This window comes from Podarcis bocagei (assembly GCF_964188305.1).
Source record: "Podarcis bocagei genome assembly, chromosome: 12".
Lineage (NCBI taxonomy): Eukaryota > Metazoa > Chordata > Lepidosauria > Squamata > Lacertidae > Podarcis > Podarcis bocagei.
Window position 1 is genome coordinate 25,010,907 of NC_138137.1, and position 27,477 is coordinate 25,038,383.

General features: G+C 43.2%; 1 protein-coding gene across 3 annotated transcripts in view; it reads right to left on the minus strand.

Moving 5' to 3' along the window:
• Positions 1-913: 913 nt before the first annotated feature.
• SNX10 (sorting nexin 10) overlaps positions 914-27,477 on the minus strand; it is a 53,627-nt gene continuing 27,063 nt past the window's right edge. For all 3 annotated transcript variants that reach the window (XM_081164963.1, XM_081164962.1, XM_081164964.1), the window contains 5 exons: positions 20,722-20,808; positions 17,265-17,365; positions 14,916-15,014; positions 3,353-3,565; positions 914-2,916 (listed from right to left, as the gene is read on the minus strand). In XM_081164963.1, coding sequence (XP_081021089.1) covers positions 2,829-2,916; positions 3,353-3,565; positions 14,916-15,014; positions 17,265-17,365; positions 20,722-20,808 — 588 coding nt within the window. In that variant the 3' untranslated portion in view covers positions 914-2,828. The remainder of the gene's footprint in view (positions 2,917-3,352; positions 3,566-14,915; positions 15,015-17,264; positions 17,366-20,721; positions 20,809-27,477) is intronic.

Sequence of the window (27,477 nt, forward strand, 5' to 3'; positions counted from 1 at the left end):
TTAAGGGAAGAGTAACATTTCAGGCAAAAGGAACTATTCTGTCCGATTGTTTCGGGTTTGTATCAAATTAATATGAGAGAGAGAGAGAGAGCACAAAATATACAGAAGCAGTAGCACTTCTGATTATTTTCAAATAAATGATGTATAGAATTGTTTTTATAGATGCAGTGTACTCAAAAGGAGAGAAAAACAATATGGTATTTTATAAATGCTGATTTTCTCTCTCATAAGTCTGGATTTTTAGCCTTTGCTAAAAAGAAACTAAACTATTGGGACACTATACAATTTAAGCAAAGTTGGATGCATTGCTAAAGCAAAGTGTTCCTTTTATGCGTGAAAACACTTAGTTTCCTATGAAGGAGAACACTTTTTTTTGGTTAATGTTTTTATAACTACCAGGAAGCAAAGGAGCTGAGTACTTTTTTAAAATTTACATTGGGGTGTGTGTGGAAAGACCCTAAACTGTTTATTTAAAATGAAAAATTGTGTATTGTTTCTTGTTTCCTGCAAAAGCTGAGTTGTTCCAAATACCAGGTTGTTGCAATATGTTTTCTGTAAGGTGTTGTGTATTATGCCAAAAAGTGTAAAATAAAAATAAAATAGTGCTCCTGCTACCAGTAGATACTGACAAAGAACAAAAATATTTTTTAGCTGTTAGCCTGCATGAAATAATGGATAAATATAAACTTTGGAAATATAACATTTTTTTCTCCCTTATATTTTGAATGTATACAAAAAGGGAAAGCATTAAAAAATTAAAACTGGGAATTAATTGACATTAAAAGGGGGAGAATGTTAATGATATATGATTAGAAAATGAAATATTATAGTAAATCTCATCATTAATACACTACAAATGTTAGCCAGAAGCAAGTCAGCACCCTGCATTTAAATAAAGAATAAAATAATAAAATACTTACAGGATATTTTATTTTGAAATGTGACAAAATACAAACATTTTCTACACATATTAAAAAGGTAGAACACAGAAGAGTCAGCATGTAAATATTTCACTAATATTTGGTGTACAAAAAAAGAACATCACAGTTACAGTGTGAAAGGCAGCTGTCCAAGGTATAGGAAGCAACTAATACACAGTAACAATACAAAATGTGAATTTGTGCAATGTGTGATAAAGCAAACAACACTCTGACCATAACAAATCCCAAACTCGAGACTGAATAAACTCTGAAATGATGCTCAGGCTGAAATAACTAAATATCAAATGAGGAAATATCAAGTAAGTGCAATCACATCGATGTTGAGAGGTTTTTAGGCTTGGTATCTTCGCAGACTACTAAATCTAAAGTGCACAAATTGCTTCAAATTAACAGTAATGAGCACAGCTATGTCATTTTAAAAAGTAAACAATGTCTCCTTCCAGTTCATTTTAGTCACTGCTGCAGTTTTCCTATTTAATGTCTGTTGCTAATTTTTCAGCAACAATTCCTATCACTGTATATTTAATGGCTCAAATTATTATTATTTTTCCAACAGCAGCCTAAATATGTATCTTGCTGCTAGCTCTCTTTCAGTGATTGGGCCCCTGGATATTTTTGTACAGTTCAACAAAAATATTATCTGCAAGACACTTAATGAAGTTTACCTTGTGCAAATGCTGACATCACATGCACACAAAAATCACTGGCTTGTGGTAGTTATCTGGCCTCCCCATTCCTATCCCCCAAATTCACCCTGGTCCTTAAAACACAATTGGAGTGTAATCCTATTCCTGACTACTTAGAAGTAAGGATCACAGAGTTCAGGGAGGTTTCCTCCCAGGTACTTAGGCACAGGATTTCAGCCTTACTAGATTTGAACACAACTTATTTCCTAATAAATGAAATTTTGGATGGAGTGCCAGTGAAGTTATAGTGAGGCTGTCAAAACATACACAAATTAATTCATGGCACTGCCAAGCTAGATACTTTAAACATCTGCAGTGATACAGTAAGCTTTCATCCAGAAGTTTATTTCTGTTACTTGCTGGTTAACGTGTTCCCTTCCTTCATCCTCCAGCAAGAACATTCACTTTAAAACAGTGTAAATATATATAGATAGATATCCATGTAACAGCACAGGTTTTTTAATGATAGGCCTCTTCACAAGACACGTGTTTCTTAGTGACGCACAAAAAAGTAAGACCTGTTGCCACGGTTAGGCAGGATTATACCACCATCCTATATATGTCTCAACTGGGGTTTATTGCCAGGTAGACTGCAGGACTGCAGCCTTGGAGTAAGCCTAACTGAACTCAATCTGGCTTACTTTTGAGTAGACATATACAGAACTGCACGGTCAAGCCTATTTAATTCAAGCGGCCTGTAACTGGCCATATAGCATTGTACCCAAGCGGTCCCTTTCAAGGTGAAAGCTTAATAACGAAACATACTTTTCAGAATACGACTGAATGGTGTTCTGGTTTTCTGCGTTGCAGCTGAGTTACGTAGTCAACACCACAGTAGAAAGACCACCACAGTATCACCATTTAAAATGCCAGATAAAAATATATTTTGTGGATTCCCAGAATGTTGATATTCCAGGGTTTCCCCACCCCCACCCCTTTCCTTTCCCTTAAAGTGAACCCCACAGTATCACATTAAGAAATCTCATTGATTTAGGTGTTGTGGTGCAGACAGTATTTGTATCGTTCAATATAACAAAGGCTACAAAATGCATACATAGCAAATGAACAGGCTGTTTTGAAAACTGTGAAAAGGCATGCCTTGGAAGTTGGGTGCATGGTCAGTCTATGTCATCTGTAACTTTCGACCAAGATAGAAGCCGTATATCTGTCATTGGAGTGATGGCAACACATAAATGATATTTCAGGGTTCTTCAGGAACTGTGTCTGTGCTTCCTTTACATCCATGGGAAATGTTATCATCACTGCTGTGTCCAAGCCCTGAGGATGAACTGCAGAGGGGGGGAAAGTGGGGGGGAGGGAGAGAAAGAAGAGAGAGGAAATTGGTTTTCACAACACACTCAAAGCCTGAGTAACAGAGGAGAACTTTAATTATCCCCAGTCACAAAAGAGAGACAGGAAATTTGGACTTTTAATTAGCCATTTGGAGTGCAGTTGGATATTTTTTTTAGCGAGATAATTTAAACGCGAATAATTCAAGTCTGACTAAATGAAATTCACATAATCAGAATGCAGATAATTGAATTTCTACTGCATTCATTAATTCAGTGTGGAGGTGTATGTGAAGACTTCTATGATGAGCTGTCACAGCTCAATAAAATCTCAGTCAATTAATTTTTTCATTATCTTAGCACTGCATCAACAACAACAAAAGTGAACTGTGTTTATTATCATATGTGCATGTTTAGCAAAATGTAAGGAAGTAACCTTTCGGAATCGGAGTCTGCATAATTCTCCTTTTTCCTCCCTTCGTCTTCTACAGGAAACCGACGTTTCAAACAGGCAAACTCGTGGATTGCGTCCTCAACGGAATATTTCGTGTGTCCAGATACACATGCCTCAATGTCCTCTGGGTTCAGCTGGGTTTGTACAAAGAGGTGAAGTCTACTATCTGAAAGCAGAAGAGGATTCTGCAGAATCCTTTAAAGAAAATAAAGAGAAAAAATGAACCACCTTCCAATATCATTTTTTCAACATTGTCTTCCTTTTAAAAATATTTTAAACTTAACTTCCAATATAGTTTTGAATCCAGTATATATGTTGGCTTGGTTGGATGTGTGCTTTTCTTTAATAAATTATTTGGAATTTTAGGTGAATAAAAGCATGGCACTAATAGTTTTGAACATCTGTTATAAGAATAATTCCAAGGGCATTTTTTTCCATTTAACCATCTGCTACTACCATGTGGATCAATTACTTTTTTGGCTGGGGCGAAAGGGCTGATATAACATACTACTATGGAAACTGGTTCAGAATCAGTTACTTTGTATACACATCAAAAACATTACTAAGTATAAGGCGCTGTAAGATTTGGACCTTCAAATGCCTCTGTAAAACAGAAATCATTTAATGCACAAATGCAAAAAATATGTATTTTAAAGATATGTACAAATTGAATGCCATGTGCAATTCTTATCTACTGTTACACAGGTTGGGAAAGTAATTTGTGGAAGCTGGAGCAAGGGAACCTTACATTTCAGTGACATTTTAAAATATAATTGCAATACACACATTGAAATAAAAAACACTCAGTTCTGCAAAAAATGTTTAATTCAACTAAATGTGCAATTAGCACAAACTGTATTAAACAGTAACAGCATTCTCCCCCTCCCTGGCAGAACTAATCTGGTTTTTGCAAAACATTTTTGAAAATGCAAGTGGATTGCTCCCAGTAACTGGAGAATTAGGTCCTTAAAATACTACACAGATAAGCTTAGCTGTTTTAATAAATAGTTCATAGCATCCAGCCCCCAACTTTCATTTCTGAAACCAATCAAAGTAAACAATTTTCTCTAAGGGACCATTCGTTCAGTATGGCCAACTAAAGCCATCCCTTGCCTGCCCCATGGAAGGTTAGCATAAGAGCACATTCTGATTGTCTCAAGTGTCATTTGGCCATTAAAACTAGACAATGTTATTAAAATCTTTTCTCAGAAGGGTCCAGTACTTCATACTGTATAATACGTCTTGAGCAAAAGCCTATCGAGTCAATAAATAGGCTAGGCCTGGAAATCTACAGTATTAATTATTATGAGGATTAAAGAAGGAAGTAGGATGGTTCCAGTGTCAGGTGAATAAAAGGAAGTGAGATGGTCAAGCCAAAATCAGTTATGTCTACCTGAAACAAAACGGGGGTGCCTATATATTTATCTGGAAAAAAGGGGATGGTCACCCACTAAACTTTGAGTGCCGTATACTGAACAAAGATTTTGAATACTGCATTCAGACAGGTTAAGAATGCCTGTATATATATCAGCTGTCCATAAACACCAATGGATTAGGGTTCAATGCCCTGTGGCGAAATCCTGCGCACAGCACAATCTTAACTACGTCTACTCGGAAGGCCTACTGAATTCAATGGGCCTTACCCACAGGTAAGTGGAGTTAGGAATGCAACCGAAGAGGATACTTATAGGCAACAGTAGATCCAATGAAATGACCAAACTTAAAAGTCATGACTGACTTTAAGTCCGTTGTTTTCAATGGGTCTGCTCAGAGTACAACTAAACCTTTGGCCATCAATATGCCACACGTTATTTGAGCACTTTCAACTGCAATGAGGCAGGGGAGATATGAAGAATTAAGCAAATATTCTCCGGCTTTCTATTACCCTCCTAATGGTGAGTGAAGCAGCCTTTTTCTACCCGCAACTATCCAAACAACAGCAAGTCTCCAAATACCCCACTTGCTATGAGGTGCAGTGGTTAGCGTTGGACTAGGCCTGAGGAGACGGGTTCAAATCCTCACTCGGCCGTGAAGCTCACTGGGTCGTTGCCTCAGTCTAGCCTACCTCATAGGGTTGTTGGGGATAAATGACGAGGGGGAGAACCATGTACACAAACTTGAGCTTCTTGGATAAAATATGAGATATAAATGAAATATATAAATAGTATATAGAGTATGAATGACTTTTCTTAAGCCATGTGATATATTGAATTCTGTTAATAAACAACGGATCAAATTGTAGCCAAAGTTAAGCATTTTACATTGAAGAAAGGGTTGCTCAATTATTCCATCAAACTCACTAGGTCTTAATCTTAACTCAGAAACCTTTCTTGATGCCTTCAGTAGCTTCTATGGCTTCAAACCATAATTGACACAAAAAAGCAGTAGCATTGGTTTGTTTGTTTTTTAAAAAAAAGAAAACTATCAGTGTTTGCTCTCTAAATTTGTTGCAAGATCAGGAAGAATGAAGGATTTTTTAAAAAAACAACATACTGACATCCCTATTTTTAAATTCAGAGTTTTGTAACAAAAAAGACTTTTGAATACAGCACGCATGCATGCAATTCAGTTCTCAGCAGGTTTTTTTTTTTTTTGTAATAAAATAATAATAAAAAATGGTGCTATCAGTAGTTTGATTTTGCCACCCAACTAAAGCCTAAGTCACTGTTCATGAGAGTATACTCTGTTACTGCTTTGTTGCTGTTTGAAATGTATTTTATTTTCTTTATAAAATAATTGGTAATCTTTAAAATTGATTTTTGATGGTTTGAGGCATTGCGCCACAAAAGTAATGAGCACTAATGTCAATGATATTGGACAGAAATTCATTTTAGCTTTATTTTGTGTCCAGTGCAATTCTGCTAAGCCTTGAACCGACGAAGTCCTGTTATTAACTTGCTGGTAACCTAACACTTGGGAACAGCAAACAGAAGTGATAAAAGCACAGGTTGGTCAGCACCTCAAGGCTACCTTCTCCCCCCCCCCCTCGTTCCCTGCCCCCACCCAATAGCTATAATTCAATTTCCAATTTTATTTTGCATTAGGCTCGTTATTTTACAGTTATTCTCTTTTCTGCTTAACAGTGCCATCTGGAGGTTATGAAAGAAGTGAAGGGACCAGAAATAATAAATCAGAAAGACGCCCCTTAAACAACAGGTACAGGAACTTGGCAGCGCAAACATGTCGATGCTGAGTCAACCTGTGAACTGAAATATGGGTTTTGTTCACCCACATGCCCTAAAATCATCTTTCCCCCAAGCTTTTTATTGTGAAATAAACCGTGGGGCTCCGATATTTTTTGCATTAAGAGGGTCTACTAGTTGAAATGTATATAGTAAGCCCCGTGGGTTATGTTCTGGGAATCATGCCTAATGTCAAAATCACCTTAAAAGACCTTGGGTGCAATGGTGGGAAGGATTGCCAAAGTCTTTTTTCCTGGATGCCTGTGCCCTATTTTTATTATTATTGCCAGGCGCATAAATCTGAATGTGCACAAGTTAAATGCTGGGATAGCTCAGTCAGTAAAGCATCAGACTCTTAATCTTAGGGTCACAGGTTCTAGGGCTGGGCGATATCTGGTTTTCAACATTGTCATATATCACCAGCTAAACATCAGGATATACTGATATATCACAATGTCTGAATGAAGGATGGAGTTATGTAGAGGCATTGGCTGGCTTCAGAGTTTTCCCCCACATTGTGATTTTTGCTTAGCGGGTACACCCCCCCACCCATGTTTTGCAATATATTGCCAGGTCAAAAATTATGAAACCAGTATCACAGTATAGACTTCAAACCAGTTTTGGGTAATATATGATGCCCAGGACTAGGGGGTTTGAGCCCCACATTGGGCAAAAAAATCCTGCACTGAAGGGGGTTGGACTAGATGACCCCTGGGTCCCTTCCAACTCTAGGATCCTAAGTTGCAGGCTTCATGCAGAACTAACCACAAGTAGCTGTAAATGTCTTGCTTGCCTGCCTCATATCTTGAGAGGAACACAGCACATGCGAGAAGGGGTCTGCATGCATGCTACTGTAGGCATATATGAGGGGAGAGCCAGGCCCAATCAGGATCTCCTCTTTGCCTCTACATGTATAAACCCCTTTGGCATGCATAGAAGGTGGGAGAAATCATCACCCTTTATATCAGCAGTGAGGGTTGGCAGGGATAGCCAACACAGTCATTCTCCTTCTGCATTCTTTCAGCACAAAGTGGGGTTGTCTAAACTGTGGTCTAAACCACTGAGCCTCTTGGGCTTGCCAGTCAGAAGGCTGGCGGTTTGAATCACCGTGACGGGTTGAGCTCCCATTGCTCTGTCTCAGCTCCTGCCAACCTAGCAGTTCAAAAGCACACCAGTGCAAGTAGATAACTAGGTACCGCTGCGGTGGGAAGGTAAACAGGGTTTCTGTGCGCTCTGGTTTCTGTCATGGTGTCCCGTTGCACCAGAAGCAGTTTAGTCATACTGGCCACATGACCCGGAAAGCTGTCTGTGGACAAACGCCGGCTCCCTTGGTCTGAAAGCGAGATGAGCACCGAACCCAATAGTTGCCTTTGACTGGACTCAACTGTCCAAGGGTCCTTTACCTTTTTTTAACCTAGCTGATGGGAGCAGGGTATCTTTCAAGGAAAACGCCCCAGGGCAAGAGACATGGAGAAAGAGGACTAAATTTTCACACTGCAGTTTGACGTTACCAGCCAAATCCAAAATGGCAACACCTGCAGAGCACCTGAATTTACAGAAGAACAAATAGATATATATGAGGCTTCAATGCTCTTATTAAAGTGGGATACAATCAAAGGGTTTTGCAGATTTTACATTTTCGTACACACCTGTATGGACCCATGAAGGGCCTGAGGCCTGCTTAGTGGCCGCACTCTTCCCTACCTAGTGGTGGAAGGGAATACCAGTCTGTGCATGCTCAGAGGCACTCTCTGTTGCTTCTTATATCCGTGGGTCAACATCCCGGCTCACATAAAGCTTGGGGCATTTGCAAGCAAAGAGGCTTTTAAGATCCTAATCTCTGCTGGAACAGGAGCCTAAACCCACCTTTTGGCTCCTCCAAAGAACAGTTTGTGCATAAAGTAATCTCTGCGATGTTTGCTTTTAGACCATCCGCAGAGGGCTCAGGATGCGCGAATCAGAATGAATTCCTCCTCCCCAAGCTAAAAACAACTATGTTTTAATAAGGGCAAAACATGTGGTTGGTCTTGTTTGGACAGAGGCCAAAATCTGGTTCTTTTCAACATGATTTTATTAGGTATATTACACACTGTTCTGTTGGAGGAGAGCATATGGCTGAGCAGCGCAACTTAATCCTAACTAAAGATTTCCTGTATCTTCTGTAACCCAATATAGTGACAGATGCAGGCCTGCATGTGTGCAGAAGGTTCACACTCTGATTTTGTTTTCAACAAATTTACTCAGCCCATTTACATCATATTATGATGGGAAGGCAGCGGAAGGGAGGGAGCAGAGGAGGAGGAGGCGAAACAAGGCCGCAGAAACAAGCAAACACAGCCTGTGTTCTGGTGCCCTCTATTGAATGCACACACATAGATGTTTCAGCAGGAATCTTCGCGAAACGGAGGCTACAATAAAGTTTACCAAAAAAAATTTTAAAATGCAAATAATAATAATAAAAGAATACTTTTAACAAAATTGAAAACTGAAATGAGTTTTCCATGTGTAGAAAAAAGGTAGCATACAAATTACATGTATGTTTTCAGGGTCTATTGTGCTGACACCACCTAGAAAGAGAGAGAAAAATTCTTCTAGAGAATTGAGGCAATCCTAGAACTGTAGAGTTGGAAGGCCCCACAAGCGTCATCTATTCCAACCCCCTGAGACGCAAGAAATTTTTGCCCTGCATGGTTCTCGAACCCACAACCCTGAGATCAAGGGTCTCATGCTCTACTGAGAATAAGGGGTTCTTAGCTGCCATTGGTTGAAAAAGCATGAAACGAGTTCCAGTTCTGGAAGTTTCATCCAGTATTTATTGGAGAATTGATTTGTTTTCTATTTGGAGTGTACTGTTTGGATCATTCCAGTGTCTTGTACACAGTGTACCTTGTTTGTTATTATATAGTGGCCATGGTAGGTTTTGTTTCCGTTTGCTTGTTCCACTTACTATCTTAATTGTTTCCTGTGACTTTCTCATTTTGTTGCCGACATTGGAAAACCCCTTCTTGGTTTTGTTTCATTTACAAATGCATTCTCTTGTAGTTATCGCATGGAAAAGAAAAAAATAATAGCCATCCTTATAGTTTAGGGGAGAATTTGGGTCCCTGCCATTTTTGTCTTAAAATCCACAATTTTTCCCTGAGGTGGTTAATAGCAAGAAATCCAAGGAAGGGGGTTTGCAGAGGGGTTCTGACTGCGGGACCCCAATTTATGAAACAGTATCCCCATTCAGTGCCAAATTTACATATAAGCTAAACAAGCTATAGCTTAGGGCCCCACTCTCTTGGGGGGCCACAAAAAAAGTTTAAAGGGGGAAAAACTGGATGTATATTTCCAAAATATAAGATAAAAACCAAATAAAATAAAACCTACATACAGCAACAGTGTTTTGCGTTGTGTATGGACCTATTAGGTCCATAAATTACCATATAGCATATATTCAACACAAAAACAGTGACAATTTGTTGTTGACAAAGGACAGCTGGACATATTACCTTCAGTAGCTTAGGGCAGGCTTCCTCAACTTCAGCCCTCCAGGTGTTTTTGGCCTACAACTCCCATGATCCCTAGCTAGCAGGACCAGTGGTCAGGCATAGTGGGAACTGTAGTCTCAAAACACCTGGAGGGCCGAGGTTGAGGAAGCCTGGCTTAGGGCCTCATCAAACCTAAATCCGGCCCTGTCCCCATGATGTTGTGGGCATTAAATTCCAGCACACGTTCCACAACCCCCTATGTTATGCGGACTCGCCCTTTCTGCAGAAAATCTGGTACATTTTTAAAAAACCTGTTGCTACTCTCAGCAATGGGCAGTGCCGTAATGGGGGTGTGTGTGTCCCCGGGTGAAACCTCCAGAGGAGCACCCTTGAGCCTCCATATGTGTGTCTGCGCGCGCGTATGCGCACACGTGTGTGTACAGAAATGTGTTTTTTTTTTTGGGGGGTGCCAAATTAAGTCTTTGACCCAGGAGAAGTAAAGCCTAGTTCTGCCTCTGGCAACAGGCATTCTTGGCTCGCTCCTCTGCCCTCTCTCCCATGCCAACCGGCAGCAGGAACTATAATGGTGCTGGAGAGAGCAGCAGTGGACCTACCTAAGCTTCCACAACATTGATGGTTGTGTGGAGGTCTTCTTTCATTCCCTTTCCTTAGGAAAAGCAGTTTCCTTTAATTTGCTCCAATAAATGGAGACGACCCCCATAAGAGGCCAGAATTCACACTGCCAACTAGATTATAGACTGTGCATCTGTTCTCAAGGAGGATAGATGTACCATCCTAGCCAGACACTATCAACAGAAATTTGTGTGGGGCCTGGACTTACGGTTTGGCATACATTCTAGTCAGGAACCTCTCACTCTCCTCCCTCTCCTCAGATGTGGGGCGGGGGGGGGGCACAGAAAGTTGGAACTCGAACCCTAGGCTGCTTTTTTGCTGCCCTCCTCCATTTTTCCAGAGACTCAGACTATAAGCAGCTTCTGGCACCGAAACAGCCATGGCTATTTATAAAAGCTGCAGACCGTTTTATGTCAGTGCTGCGCTGGCTCTGCAGAGAGAGACGAAAAGCCTGTGCGTAAAAATTAATTAATTGGGAGCGCCTGCTCGTTCACGTTAATAAAAACCCAGCCTCTGGTTTAGATATTCAAAGTAGGAGAACAGAGCATGTCCAATGTTGAGGGACAGGCTCTGGCCCTTCCCTCAAAATTCTGAGTAGGGCAAGCACAGATTCCGCTCGCCAGGAAAGCTGCAGGCCTCTGAACACCTTTAGCTCCTCTGAAGCATAAGGAGCTGCCTTTCTACCCATTTCTCCTCAGGGATCCAGGCAGAGGGCAGGGATTGAAACCAGGGACCTTTGGCAAGCAGGGAACCTCTGTCCACAAGCCCGCAAACCTCAACCATGGGAACATTTGATCCAACCCCGCACAATAATTTAAAGCTATATTCACTGTAGAAAAACCAGTCTGCATAGTTGTCCCATGAATACAGGTATCCCTAATGCTACTCAGTCTTGTACGTATTTCTAGGGGTGAGCAACTAATGGCCCCTGGGGTAAATCCAGGGGCGTTTTGTGGCCCTCAGTTGACTGTGGCACTGAAAAAAGGGTTTTGTGGGTGGAGAAATGGCTTGTGAGCAGGAAATTTAGATGGGGTGGGGGTCCTGATCTCAAAAGTGGCACAGTTTGGGTGCCAAGAAGGGCACATAATTGCTTTACGCAATTCGGAGGCTATTTTTATGTGAGTGAGGCTTCTTAATTCTAATTTAGGAACATGCTTTCAATTTTCCTGTTGGCTGTAGTAGTTCTCTTACATCTCTGGGCTAAAATCGGTAGTTTATTTTGAGCATTTCTTCCCTTTCCAGGGAATCTGCACCTTGGAAAGGCTGGGAATCCCTTATTTATGAATTATGCTCCATTACACAATGCAACTCTCTCCTCTTCCATCTTCCTGCTCAACCCACGAGCCAAGGAACATAAATACAGGATCCCACACCCCTCACTACACATTGCACAGATGGGGGATTCCCCAGCCCTTCCAGTTTGCGACACCCCAAGGCAGATCCTCCATCAGACGATCAGCGCACTGATGTTTATGTGGCCACAGGATGGAAGGGAATGCCTGTATAAACACTGTAACAGGAGCTATAATCCTAGCTGTTTCTCCCAGACGTTATAAATCCTGCTTATGAATAAGAGTCCTCTGCGCCAGTAAAAAATGGCAGCTGCAGGCAATGAAAGTACATCAGGGCTCTCCCTCGCTGGATCTTTCCTAGGTAATCTCACTGCGGTGAAGAAAAATTATGGGAAGCTTTATGGGACAGGGTAGAAGCTAAAGGTGTGGAGGGGGCAGGGGATCAAATATGAAATGAGGTTTATTTTGGCAAAAATAAACTGTTCTGAGCATGCCAGTAGCAAAAAAAAAAAAAATGAATGTAGTTATATAGCATTATGACAAGAGTGCTATTCACAGCATCTGATACCAATAACACAATACAGTCGTACCTTCGTTCTCAAATGCCTTGGTATTCGTACGTTTTGGCTCCCAAACTCTGAAAAGCCAGAAGTGTTCTGGTTTTCAAACATTTTCAAAAGCCGAACATCTGAAGCGGCTTCCGCTTGAGTGCAGGAAGCTTCTGCAGCCAATCAGAAGCTGCGCCTTGGTTTTCGAATGGTTTCAGGAGTCGTACAGACTCCTGGAATGGATTGAGTTCGAGAACCAAGGTTCCACTGTGTTAGAATAGGATTGTTTTTACAGCTGAAAAAAGTGTTGGCCCATAGACCTGAGCAATATTCTTTTTAACAGCTGAATGGCCATCAATAATGGATTGGCCATGTGAACAAGGGTTGGTGAATGGATTTACAATCGTCGTAATTTTATATAAGAACATATGGGGAGCTCTGGTGAGTGAGGCCATAAGCTCATCTAGTCTAGCATCCAGTGTCGGATATACGTATAAGCTTAAGAAGCTATAGCTTGGGGGCCCCAAAAATGTAAAGGGGAAAAAAACCTGGATGTACATTTCCAAAATATAAGTTCAACAATTACTTTGATAAAATACTACTTTGTTATGTGCAAATGGCTTGAGATACCTATTAGGTCCATAAATTACCATGTAGCATATATTCAACACAAAAAACAGCCAGAATTTGTTGTTGACAAAGGACAGCTGGACATATAAAGGGCCCCATTACCTTCAGTAGCTTAGGGCCTCATCAAACCTAAATCCGGCCCTGCCAGCATCCCATTCTCTCAGCAGCCAAACAGATGCCTAGAGGAAGCCTGTACACAGGATGTGACCATTAGGACCACTGTGGACTTAATGGTCTTACAGAGTTAAGCAGCTCTGTTGAGCAGAGCCCTAGACGTCTGCCCCAAGTCTGACCATAGTGGCACCACTTATTTTCAAGAGGGTTACTAATCGATTTCACCATTCCAAAGGAGAAGGTTCGACAGCAGCCGCATGCTTGCTGGACACAACCAAAATGATCACAGAGATGGAGCAATCCCCCTATGAAACAAGCTTGCAGCGTTGGGGATTTCTCAGTTTAGAGCTCGGGAAACTCAGGTCTCCAGCTGTTTTTGAGGCTACAACTCCCATCACCCCTAGCTAGCAAGACCAGTGGTCAGGGATGATGGGAACTGTAGTCCAGAAACAGCTGGAGGCCCCAGTTTGGGAAACACTGGTTTAGAGAAAAGTTAACTCAATAGTCCTTTATAAAATTATGTCTGGCATACAGAAGGAGGGCAGAGAAGAGGTTTTTCTCCCCCTCTCCCAACCCTGGAACTCAAGGACAGCCAAAGAAGCTGCAGGCTGGAAGATTCAGAACTGAGAGTACAGCTTCACACAGTGTATAGTTGAGCAGTGGAACTCATTGCCACAGGAGGCAATGTTGGACAAAATCATACAGATTAAAGCTTTCAATGGCTACAAGCCATGATGGTTCACCTCTGCCTCCACAATCAGAGCCAGCAACGCTTCTGAATACCACTTGCTGCAAGCCACAGAAAAGGAGAGTGTGGGTCTTGTGTTCAGGTCCTGCTTGGCGGTTTCCCACAGGCATCCGGTCGGCTACTGTGAGAACAGGATGCTAGACTGGATGGGCCATTGGCCTGATCCAGCACGTTCGCCTTATGTTCTTATGAAATCTGAGGACTATGCTTCTAATTTGCAGGTACATTAAAAAAGCAATTATAATAGAAGGTTGAGAAGGTGATTAAAGAAGAAGAATGAAGCAATAATATCAGGAATGTAATGGACATATGTTTGTAACGGGAGTGGGAAACCTACGGTATTTTTTGGGGGGGGAGATGTATTAAATTTAAATAATTTGGATGGATTTGTTAAAATGTGGAAAACTAATAAAAATTAATATTTAAAAAAGAGCAATTATTGCCGTGAAACTCCCATTGATGCTGCAATCCTCATCACAACACAATACATACCGAACACAATACAGTACCAAACACAATACATACGCTGCCTCGTTATTTAAGTAAGGCTTTAATATTCTTTGTGCTGCAAAAAAGGACAATTTAAGCCTCTTGCCTGTTTTACGTCTGCTGAGCTTGCAGCAGGGAGTGGCAATTTAGTTTCTTCACCGTATCACGTTTCAAGAAAAACATACATACATGCAGTGCTCCTTTCAAAGGGTAAAAGGGGGAGGGGATCCCAGAGTAAACAAACGTTACAGGAATGGAAACAGAGTGTGCTCAGCATCTCAGCCACTTTACGCAGCCCCTTACCTGGGAGCTTGTGCAAATGCACAACTGTGGCCACAAGGTGGCTGTCGTGTACAAGGGATGAGGGCCCCGGAAATTAATGAACTCATTAAAACAAGAAAACCACCAAACGGGAAGAATAAGCAAGCGGACTCACTTTTGGAGGAACTGCTGCAAGCCTTGTCGGCGCTGGTCCACGTGTTGGGGATTATTGGTGTTGAAAAAGGGCGTTCGGGCTGGAAGTTCTGGAAGTTGTCTTTAAAACACACATACACACAAACCAGAAAGCGTGAGTAGCCCAAAATGAAAAACATGGATAAAAATGCTTTTGTGGGTTTGTTTGTTAAAAGCGGGGGGGGGGGGGGGGGTTCAGCCGGAACTCAAGTTTCAGCACCTCTTAGGTGGGCGCCGTTGCCATTATAAGAGAACAAGGGAGGCGTTCCTGGTGAACACCTTCTTTTCTAGATAAATAGCACTGGTTAAAAGGATCGCTGAACTCAGATGAAACAATACTGACTTGGGATTTCTATGGGCAACTACTTAACACCTGGCAAAGCTAATAGCCACACACTTTGACAGCAAACTTCAGAGTTGCAGCCATGTTCACTTGTTGCGGAAAAAGCTATGAACCGTTTGAGGGGAAGCTAAATATTAGCTGATAACACTGCAGCAACAGCTTCCATGGGCTACTACACTCTCCTTCATTTGATACATGAAGTGTTAGATGGCGGTATCTCTCCTATCCTTTTCTCCTCCCTCCCTCAGCAATTATGTTGTTTTTTTTACATCGCTATCTCAGCTTTCTTCCATTTTGGAAAACAAGGTGACATATGTTTGGTTCCCAGGCATGGCCTATGCAGGCACTGACCCAGACCTCTTGGCTTCCATGTCATGGTGGCTCTATGTGCTTTCAAGACCATAGTTTCACCGGCAGAGGAGTGTTCTGAATGTGCTATCTGTGTGATGACCAAAGCCAGCTTCCTAAGAACAGTAGCTCGATTCAGACAACACACAAAGCCATAGTTAAGAGAGCTCAGCTATGGCTTGGTGTGATGTCTGAATTGACAAACTATGCCCAGCAAATGAGAATGAAAAATCACAGCTTGTTCATGATTAAAAGGTAAAGGTAAAGGACCCCTGACAGTTAAGTCCAGTCACAGACGACTCTGGGGTTGCAACGCTCATCTTGCTTTACTGGCCGAGGGAGCCAGCATTTGTCCGCAGACAGTTTTTCCGGGTCATGTGACCAGCATGACTAAGCCGCTTAGGCGAAACCAGAGCAGCGCACGGAAACACCGTTTACCTTCCCACCGGAGTGGTACCTATTTATCTACTTGGACTGGCGTGCTTTTGAACTGCTAGGTTGGCAGGAGCAGGGACCGAACAACGGGAGCTCACCCCGTCGTGGGGATTCGAACCGCCGACCTTCCGATCGGCAAGCCCAAGGCTCAGTGGTTTACACCACAGTACCCACACTAAACTGGGATTGCATGTGCATTGCTGAACGGGTGGGTACCCTTCTCATGTGTGACTGAGGTTGTAGCTTCCTCTGTACCTCGTCCACAAAGTGTTCTCCTTCCTTTGTGCCATGTAAAAAAAAATATGTTAAGTTGTTCTGGCAGAGGCCTGTCTGTTTTAATTATTTGCCAGGCACTTAGCAAAACGTTCAGCATCCTTTTGTTGCATAGCACTTAGCGAAACGACAAGGACTTCATAAATAATACAGGATATTATTAATAGCACAAGAGACTTGGGAAAGGCAGGGATGGTCTGAATGGAAGCCTTTGCTTCCCTCTTCTCCACGTTCCCTACCCTGCAAACATATAACGCTGATTAATGGTGCAGGGTCGGTCCAAGATATTTTGCTGCCCAAGGCAAAGGACAAGGAAAAGCCCTGCACATCCTGCATGCAATAGCCAACTGAACTGGCATCTGAATCTTATTTCGACACTGGAAACAGAGCATAGCCTTCAATGCCCTGAGGGAAGCAGGCTGGGGGACAAGGCATGTGGCACACACAGCACAGCCTCTAGCATTTTATTGCCATTCCCCCACCCCAACATCTCCTGTGCTGAGGAGGGCTGCTTCACTCTGTCTATTGGTAGGGCCGGTTCTGACAAGGAGGCAGGAAAGATCAAGCGCTTCTCCCCGCCCCAAACACTAGATCAAGGCTATACAGTGGCACCTCAGGTTAAGTACTTAATTCGTTCTGCAGGTCCATTCTTAACCTGAAGCACCACTTTAGCTAATGGGGCCTCCCACTGCCAAGTGATTTCTGTTCTCATCCTGAAGCAAAGTTCTTAACCCGAGGTATTATTTCTGGGTTAGCGGAGTCTGTAACCTGAAGCGTATGTAACCTGAAGCGTATGTAACCCGAGGTACCACTGTATTTCCTATTCCTCTTTCAGAAAAAAATGAGGTTTTTAACCTACCCTCTGGGAGAGGGAAAAGGCTAGGTGCACACTTTAATAAAGCGAGTTTCAGAAACATTTGGACATTGACTCACATTAGCGCTGCGTTACTCTGAAGTCTCTGGCGAAGCCACACGAATTCTCGAAAGCGCCGCCGGACGCAAGACGTTTTCCTCGTAAAGCACATGCTGTTTGTCTGTAAAGAAACAGGACTTGTTCATCGTGACTCGAAGGTGCACCGCCTTCCCAATACCCAAGAACTTTGTTGTTTGCATCCATCCAATGGAGTGTGCCTCTGGGGGTGAAGTCAAACTGCTGCACTAGCGGCAGTAAAGTGACCTTCCTGGGAAGCAAGCCTGGGCAGCGTGTATGGAGGTCCTAGGCAGTCCCCGTGACAAGACCTCAGCCTCGCTGATGTGGTCCAAAGGAAAGCAGCACAATATGTCCGGCACCAGCTTAGCTTCAGAAGTTGCCGGAAGAAGGAGTACAAGGCATGGCGAGGTAGCAAATGCTCAGCAGGCCCCTTTCTTGACCGCAGGCCTCTGTGCCACCTAACAAGTGCCTTCTAAAACTGCCAGAATAGTGCGAATTGCTGGAGCTGCAACTCAAGTGGAAAACGTGGAGGTTTCAGCCGATGTACTTGCCAAGGCCTAGAAATCCCCTTGATCCCAAAGAGGATTTTAGTTCCCAGACCAGAATCTGAAAACCCCGTCCCAAACAATCCACAGTTAAACAGAGAATCCAGGAGAACCTTGAATCAGATCACGGGAACATCTTTGCATGTGACTGCCAGGTTAAAATAATTATCATCTAAAGCACAAGGCCATGTTTCCACCACAGTTCTTTTGATACATTGAATTTGATACATTGATTGAGGTTGAATCCTGACAAGACTGAAGTACTGTTCTTGGGGGACAGGAGGCGGGCAGGTGTGGAGGACTCCCTGGTCCTGAATGGGGTAACTGTGCCCCTGAAGGACCAGGTGCGCAGCCTGGGAGTCATTTTGGACTCACAGCTGTCCATGGAGGCACAGGTCAAATATGTGTCCAGGGCAGCTGTTTACCAGCTCCATCTGGTACGCAGGCTGAGACCCTACTGCCCGCAGACTGTCTCACCAGAGTGGTGCATGCTCTAGTTATCTCCCGCTTGGACTACTGCAATGCGCTCTATGTGAGGCTACCTTTGAAGGTGACCCGGAAACTACAACTAATCCAGAATGCAGCAGCTAGACTGGTGACTGGGAGCAGCCGCCAAGACCACATAATACTGGTCTTGAAAGACCTACATTGGCTCCCAGTACGTTTCCGAGCACAATTCAAAGTGTTGGTGCTGACCTTTAAAGCCCTAAACGGCCTCGGTCCAGTATACCTGAAGGAGCGTCTCCAGCCCCATCGTTCAGCCCAGACACTGAGGTCCAGTGCTGAGGGCCTTCCCTCACTATGAGAAGCCAAGTTACAGGGAACCAGGCAGAGGGCCTTCTGGGTAGTGGCACCCGCCCTGTGGAATGCCCCACCACCAGATGTCAAAGAGAACAACAACTGCCAGACTTTTAGAAGACATCTGAAGGCAGCCCTGTTTAGGAAAGCTTTTAATGTTTGATGTATTACAGTATTTTAATATTTTTTTGGAAGCCGCCAGATGGGCGGGGTATAAATTATTATTATTATTATTATTATTATTATTATTATTATTATTATTATTATTATTACATGTAATGTTTGAGGAAGACTGTGGATGCTGTTGTGTGTAGCGACAGAACCAAACTATTAAAGTCTACATTTTTTTTAAAGCCCGTCCAACATCCTGATTCTTACTCCTAGAAGTCTAAGTGCTTCCCTATATCTCCACCAATGTCCTTATCCTGTTCCATTAAATACAATGCAATTATCACAGATGCCAGTGATAGCTGCTTCACGAGACCAAGTCAGTCACCCAACTGCTGCCTGAAAGATAAAATGCATCACCTGCTCATGAAATATGCCCCGTGTTATCACTCATGTGATTGCTTTTCCTAGTCTCACTAGCGTACTGGATTAAATCAAGAAGATTATTTCTCCTTACATATCAAAGCTCCAGACCACAGGGAGAAAGGAAGGGTTAGGATTATTCTCCAAACTGCAGCTTGAACAATCAGAAATGACCCTTCTGTGCATAATGCTACACTTCCTTTCCACCCAATTTATGCCAAGAAATCAGATCTGGGCAAGTTGTAATTTGCACAAACCAGGAGCGGATGAAAAGAACTGACGTGTGGGAAAAGAGCAGGTATGTGGATTCAGACAATAGGGTGGAAATTCAAAAGGGTGGCTGCAGCCTTCAGACTTGGCCATTACATCTGCAGCAAGTAAAACTAGGGTACAGGATTCAATAACTACCCAATAATAAACTGCCTTAACAAAAATATCAAGTTATTCGAAACAGCACTCTCCCCAGTGTGGGCCTGGAGTAAGACAGAGTCCCTATGTACTTAAATAAAACTGTCTGTGTTTTAGTAGAAAAAACAACACTCCCAAGGACTCTAATTGTATTCTTTTTAACTTCAGATACCTTTCTGCATCTGAAGAAAGGTGGTGGCTTCTCCTCCACTGGAGGTTTTTAAACAGAGGTTGAGGGGTCATCTGTCAGGCAGAGGGCCTTCTCGGTAGTGGCGCCCGCCCTGTGGAACACCATCCCATCAGATGCCAAGGAAATAAACAACCATCTGACTTTTAGAAGACATCTGAAGGCAGCCCCGTTTAGGGAAGTTTTAATGTTTGATGTTTTAATGTTTTAATGTCAGATGTATTCTAAAAGTCAGATAGTTGTTTATTTCCTTGACATCTGACGGGAGGGTGTTCCACAGGGCGGGCACCACCACCGAGAAGGCCCTCTGCCTGGTTCCCTGTAACTTCACTTCTCGCAGTGAGGAAACCGCCAGAAGGCCCTCGGTGCTGGACCTCAGTGTCCGGGCTGAACGATGGGGGCGGAGACACTCCTTCAGTTATACTGGGCAGCAGCATAATTGGCACTTTCGTAGAAAACATCACAAGGCAGCACGCAGACTAAAAACACAACATTGCAATAAAAAAAATGTCAGACACCATTGGGTTAAGAACTGGCTGGCAGAGGCCCTTTCTGGATTGTATGGCCAAACTTCTACTGGCAAGGAGTTCCACAGGTCAGAGCCTGCCACAATAAAGGCTTGAGACCACAGCTAAACCTCAAGGGCATGTGGAGCCACCAAAAGCATCACATCAGAGCTGATAACCAGGGAAAGGATTGTGTGCGTCAAGACAGCGACCGCCACAGTGCTGTGTCTTCTTTTTCTCTCTTCCTTTTCCTGCTGCCACCAAAAGTGGTGGAACTGGGAAGGAAGGTGGCAGAAAAACGGGCTTGAGGGGCTGATCGGGCCCCTGAACTGGGGGTTAGCACCCCCCCCCCACACACACACACCAGTTTAAAGACACCGCTTGTCTCATGCGCTGTAAGGCACAGTTTGCATATGTACATAGCTATCAAAGGACATGGGCAAAAGTGCTGCAAAAGCATTTCCCCTGTAGCTGGTGTACTTACATGAATGAAGATCTCATAGTCTATATGTGAATGCCAGGAGTCTTCCTTTTTTATCCGAGGGTCTCGCACCAAGACCGTGACAAATTCCTGCAAGCGCATAATAATAATGAAAAAGTGGTGAATATGCAAGTTAAGAATGCTTCTTCTAAGAGAGTTTTGAAGGAGGCCGTTCCCAAGCCACTTCTGTTATCGTTAGCCAATGTCACAGACTTTAAATAAGGGCTCCGGAGGGGGGAGAAATAAGGAAGTAAAATGAAAAGCCATGACTCATCCTGCCCGTGGCACATGTCCGGAAAAACTACTTGTCAGCTCGCCAAAGGGGAATTTCTAAATTGAATAATACAGTGTATTTCCAGCGAACCAATGTGTGATTATTAAGCTACAGTTTCAGGAATTTTCTGTCCGGTTTATGCAGGCAACAGCTGCTGCCGAACAGGTGGGGAGTCTCCTTAGAAAAGCCCACCTGTGTCGCTGTTGCTGAGCAAACAATTTAAGAAGAATGAAACTCAAAGGAGCAGAGAGTGCCCTCGGTTGACACTGCAAAGCAGCGGCTTAAAAGCATTTGTTCAAACAGAAGCATTTGTTCAAAGGAACAAGACCCAAATTCTTCTAACGTGAGGATTAGCTCGCCCCTGGCCATAGCTCAGTGGTTTGTGGGGGAAGGCTGCAGCTCAGTGATAGATCACACACAGAAGGTCCCAGGTTCACTCCCTGCCATCGTCTGGGAGGACCGGGAAATATCCCTGTCTGAAACCCCATAGAGCTGATGACACTGTAGGGATCACTGAGCTAGGTCACTCAGTGCTCTGACTCCGTATAAGGTAGCTTCCAATGTGTCAGGTTGCAAGCCTGAGTTATTCCCATCCTGTGCATAGGACCAGTGCCCACATGACAATGAACAGATCTAATTAAGTGGAGCCTTCTTTCATGGGAACTGACACGTGTGGTAAAAGGTAAAGGATGCCTGGATGGTTAAGTCTAGTCAAAGGCGACTACGGGGTTGCGGTGCTCATCTCGCTTTCGGGTCGAGGGAGCCAGCGTTTGTCCACAGACAGCTTTCCGGGTCATGTGGCCAGTATGACTAAACCACTTCTGGCGCAACAGAACACCCTGACAGAAACCAGAGAACACAAAAACACTGTTTACCTTCCCACCACAGCAGTACCTATTTATCTACTTGCACTGGTGTGCTTTCAAACTGCTAGGTTGGCAGGAGCTGGGACAGAGCAACAGGAGCTCAGCCCATCATAGGGATTTGAACTGCCGACCTTCTGATTGGCAAGCCCAAGAGGCTCAGTGGTTTAGACCACAGTGCCACCCGTGCTGTATGCCCTGATTCACAAAGCTTAATGCTCGTTAAAGTCAATCAGGCCATTCACACATACCATTAAAACAGTAATAACAAAGCAGGTGCATGCAAAATATTTTGAACCATACTGAAATATCATTAAAATTATTCTATTACTACTGATCAACATGTATTAACATTCATTATCATCTCAAATGGGAAGTGTCTTCCGCCTCCCTACAGCCAATGGAACAAATTTCACAGTCCTAAATGTCACATAATAATCTTCTCTGGCCAATACACATTGATGATGATGGTGGTGGTGGTGGTGATTATGATGATTTATAGATCACCCGTCATCCAAAGATCTCAAAGCAGTTCACAAGATAAAAATACAGAAAGAATGCTGAAAGGAGAGCTATTATTAGTAATTCCAACACTAAGGGGCTCAAGGTAGCAGATCCTCAGATCTCAATAGAAAGGACACCCCAATAAAAAGCATACCAGATCCTCTATTTTTGGTGATCCAGAATGGCAATGCTGAGCCGGCCCATACTGAACCCCATAACATTTGTTAAACTCCATCAACTGTACAGAATTTAGTCCCTTTGGTGAAAAGCCATCTCAGCTCCTGTGAGCAAGTAAGAGGCTGGTACAGAGGCAGTTCCCCAGGAAAGGGCAATATAAATTCCGTTGAAATTTACGGAGGTCTTGGAGGGGTAAGGCACCATCTGCTTCTCGATCAGGCACAGGCAAACTCAGCCATCCAGATGTTTTGAGACTACAATTCTCATCATCCCTGACCACTGGTCCTATTAGCTAGGGATGATGGGAGTTGTAGTCCCAAAGCATCTGGAGGGCCGAGTTTGCCTATGCCTGTTCTAGATGCTACCATTCCCCTCTGGGTTTCCATCCCCACACACCTTTCCGGGCCACAGTTTGAGAAAAACCCAGTGAAAAACAGATTCCTTTCAGCACATGAAAACGTTATCCATATTCTCATATCAGGGCGAAGTCCGTTCTTTGAGCTTTGAGTTTAGTGCTCAAACCTATCAGTTTGTGGATATAATTGCTCACCCACAAATTGCCTCATTAAAGAAAACAAAAGATAATTGGGATGTGTGGGGGTGAGGGGGCAGGAGATCAAAAGAAACCTTTGCCTGGAGGCCACAGACTTTTAGTTAATCTTGACAGGCCCAACCTTTTTATTTAAATGATCTGGCTTCAAGTTATCTAAAGGGAAAGTCCAGATGAAGCAAGAGGGACAATTCAACTTTTATTTACATGACAAACCAGAACACTGTCAAAGGCTTCTATGCCCTTTCCCCAGCACAATGAAATGAATGAAAGAAAGAAAGAAAGAAAGAAAGAAAGAAAGAAAGAGAAAGGTATTTTGCTTTTCAAATATAAAACCAATCTGAATGTTAGCCTAATGCTCTAGGTTAACCAAGAAAGCTTCTGCCAAATCATGGTACAGTAGAACCTTGCTTTTCGAATGTAATCCGTTCCGGAAGACCGTTCGACTTCCGAAACGTTTGAAAACCAAGGATCCATGGGTGGTCGGCAAAATCCATTGAAAAAATGGAAAAACATGCAGTGGAAGCCATTCAACTTCCAAGGCACATTCGAAAACAGAAGCGGCGGGTTCTGGTTTTCGGCGTTCGTGTTCCAAATTGTTCCGCTTCCCAGACACTCGAAAACCGAAGTTCCACTGTAATGGACAATGTTTTGGCTTATGACTTACATACAACTTATAACGGCTCTATTTTTGCACAACACTCTTCCCCCTTACCTGACCTCCCATCATGGGAGTTGCTATGCCTTACCCAAGAGACAGGGAAGGTTAGCATGGTGTAAACACACCAGTGCTCTTGATGGTGAGACTGCACAACACGGACCCTGCTGCCACCTCGCTCCTCCACCTCCCAGTAAGATACAGCGATGCCAGTGATGGGACGATCAGGTGAGCACTGGCACCCGCCCACCCCACACCGACCACAACTCCATCCTAGAGAACAAACCATAGAGCAGAAGAAGTGCAGCCAGCCTTTGCCTTCCTAGGCAGGCAGTGCCTTCACCCTCCAGAGGAAGACCCCAACACCAATTGCCAACCTTCGCTATTGCTGTATGAAGTTTTAGCTTGAGGTGAAAAATGCAGGAAACCACACCAGGTAACACATTATGGAAAAACACACAGAGGGATTTTCTCCTTGGAATTTCCCCATTTCATTTCAAAGGGCCCTAGCTAGGTATTTTCTCTTTCATACATGTTGTTTTTATTGCTCGTAGGCTGGGCAGCTTTTTGTTTCTGTATTTACTCTCTCTCTGCTTTCTCTCTTACCTTGATCCTTTGTCCTTCTCACTCTCCCATATCCAGTGCTTAAACAAGCAACAGATCTACTTCTTTTTTTAAAGACTACCTTCTTAAGAAATACAATTTTACAGCAAAATCCTACACACATTTACACAGAAGGAAGTCCTAGTGTGTTTAAAAGGGCTTATACCCTAGTAAATGTGCTTAGCGTCAGGAAATGTGCTTCTCAGGAAGTCTGGGAGCAGGACCTGGGTGCAAAAACATTTCCCCCACTTGTGATTTCCAGCAACTGGTACTCAGCTGTCTAAGAATTCTAAGGTCAAGTGATCAAGTGATCCTAAGTGCACAAGGTAAACACACTTACATATGTATATAAACCACATGTCTGAAATAGCACAGGAGAGCAATCCTGACATCATCTTGACTCTTAACGACCCCAAATATTTCCTCTGCCCAAGGAAATAGACTGGGAAAACCTCTCCTGGTGGTTCTTTTCCCTTACAAATCCTGTCTCTTGAGGGTTTATTTTGTCTATGAATAGGGCAGGTCTGTGATCTGGATTCAAGAACTAAGGTATTTACCATCTCAAAAGAATGGCCGCCTTGGCCAGGTAATGCAATCAGTGACCATTATCCTGACTGATCTTGTCAGACATGAGACAAGCTACAATCTCAAAATTTCAGGAAAGCTTTTAATGCTTGATTTTGTATTATGTTTTACTGTTTTTTGTGGGAAGCCGCCCAGAGTGGCTGGGACAATCCAGTCAGATGGGCGGCATATAAATAATACTATTATTAAACTGTTGTAGCCTGCCTCTTTCTGTAACGTGTGTGATGCTTTGGGTGGTCTTTGGTGAAGGGGCTGGGCAATTTCTAAAGTCTTTAAAAGCCATTAATAATAATAATAATAATAAATTTTATTGCACGCCTTTGTTTGGTGTCTTCACCTCCTTGCAAGGGGGCGGGGGAATTCTATTGCAAAATAAAGATAATGGACGTAGGGGACACTTAAATCCTTTGATGGAGAGTTGGGCTGTAAAAGCCAACCCCAAATTTTAGCGGTGCCTGCTACTAGTATACGTCACTGAACATCTTATCTTCCGTGAGATAAAACTCTTTCAAAGCTGTCCAAGCTGGTGGCCGTCACTGTTTACTGTGGGAGCGAATTCTAGAAGTGTGCACAGTAAAAGCAGCAAAGGATTGTTGTGGCTTCTCAAGAGATTAACCAAAGCAACAACCTCCTTTCACCAGATACATGAAAGGGATTTCCAGAAGAGCGGCCAAGTGAGTCTGGGCAGCAAAAAAACAAGAAATAGCTTTTGAGGCACCTAGTCCCATGGACTGCAAGAAGATCAAACCGATCCATTCTGAAGGAAATCAGCCCTGAGTGCTCACTGGAAGGACAGATCCTGAAGCCGAGGCTCCAATACTTTGGCCACCTCATTAGAAGAGAAGACTCCCTGGAAAAGACCCTGATGTTGGGAAAGATTGAGGGCACAAGGAGAAGGGGACGACAGAGGATGAGATGGTTGGACAGTGTTCTTGAAGCTACCAGCATGAGTTTGACCAAACTGCGGGAGGCAGTGGAAGACAGGAGTGCCTGGCGTGCTCTGGTCCATGGGGTCACGAAGAGTCGGACACGACTAAATGGCTAAACAACAACAAAGTCTAACCAACTGATTGTGCATGTGTTCCACTTCATCAGATGGATGGAATGTTATCCTGAGTTATAGGTACATCCTGAGTTATAGGTACAGACATGATTTGGGGAGGGGAAAATATTGTGCAAAAAAAGTGAGGTCAGAGGGAAATGAAATGCAGACAATGCAGATAGTTATGTACTTAACAGTGGAGATTCACCAAAACCTTCTTGGTGACACAGACATCCTGGCACTGGTAAACCAAATAACACGCTGCCTGTTTGCTAAAAATATTTGGCAATGGTTTAAGAGGGGTATTAAACAGCTAGGCAATATCTTTACTGGGACTACCAAACTGGTCATTTTAGAGTTTTTTCTTGCGGAATCTTGTTGGCTCCAGTTGCTTTCCAGAGCCCAGTTTAAGCACGAGGGAAATGATTTCTAAGATGTTCCTTGAATCATAGACTTGTAAAGTTGGAAGGGACCTCAAGGGTCATCTAGTCCAATCCCATGCGCAATGGAGGAATCCTACCCACAGCCGTCCCTGGATGGACTTGACCCACCAACCTTCTCGTTAACAGCCAGACACACTATGATATTATTATTATTATTATTATTATTATTATTATTATTATTATTATTAATACCCCGCCCATCTGGCTGGGTATCCCCAACCACTCTAGGCGGCTCCCAACAGAATATTAATAATAAAAAAGTGACAACATCAAACATTAAAAACTTCTCTAAACAGGGCTGCCTTCGGATGTCTTCTGGCTTGACATCTGATGGGAGGGCATTCTACAGGGCAGGCACCACTGCCCCTGGTTCCCTGTAACCTCACCTCACAGTGAGGGAACCGCCAGAAGGCTCTCAGAGCTGGACCTCAGTATCCAGGCTGAACGATGGGGTTGGAGACGCTCCTTCAGGTATACTGGGCCAAGGCTGTTTAGGGCTTTAAAGATCAGCACCAACACTTTGAATTGAGCTCGGAAACGTACTGGGAGCCAATGTAGGTCTTTTAGGACAGGTGCCACAGGGAGTGCTAGTATTACATTTATAATAATAATAGTAATAATTTATTATTTATACCCCGCCCATCTGGCTGGGTTTCTCCAGCCACTCTGGGCGGCTTCCAACAGAATATTAAAATACAATAACCTATTAAACATTAAAAGCTTCCCTAAACCTTTCCTCCAGTGAGCTCAAGATGGTGTACATGGCTCTTCACCCTCCCCATTTTATCCTCACAATAACCCTGAGAGGTAGGTTCAGCTGAGAGATAGTAGCTGGCTCACTTCAGGGATGAGAAGGGATTTGAACCCTGCACTCCCAGGTCCTAGTCCAGCACTAACAGCTACATCAAACTGGTTCTCTAAACCTTAAGTACACTTGGCATAGAAAAGCCAGCTAGAATGTTTTCATAAAATGAATAGAGAATATATTTGCATGACCTTGGTTGATTATTTTATTTGCCATAAATTACAGTACCTAATATAAAAACGAGGTTTTGCAAAT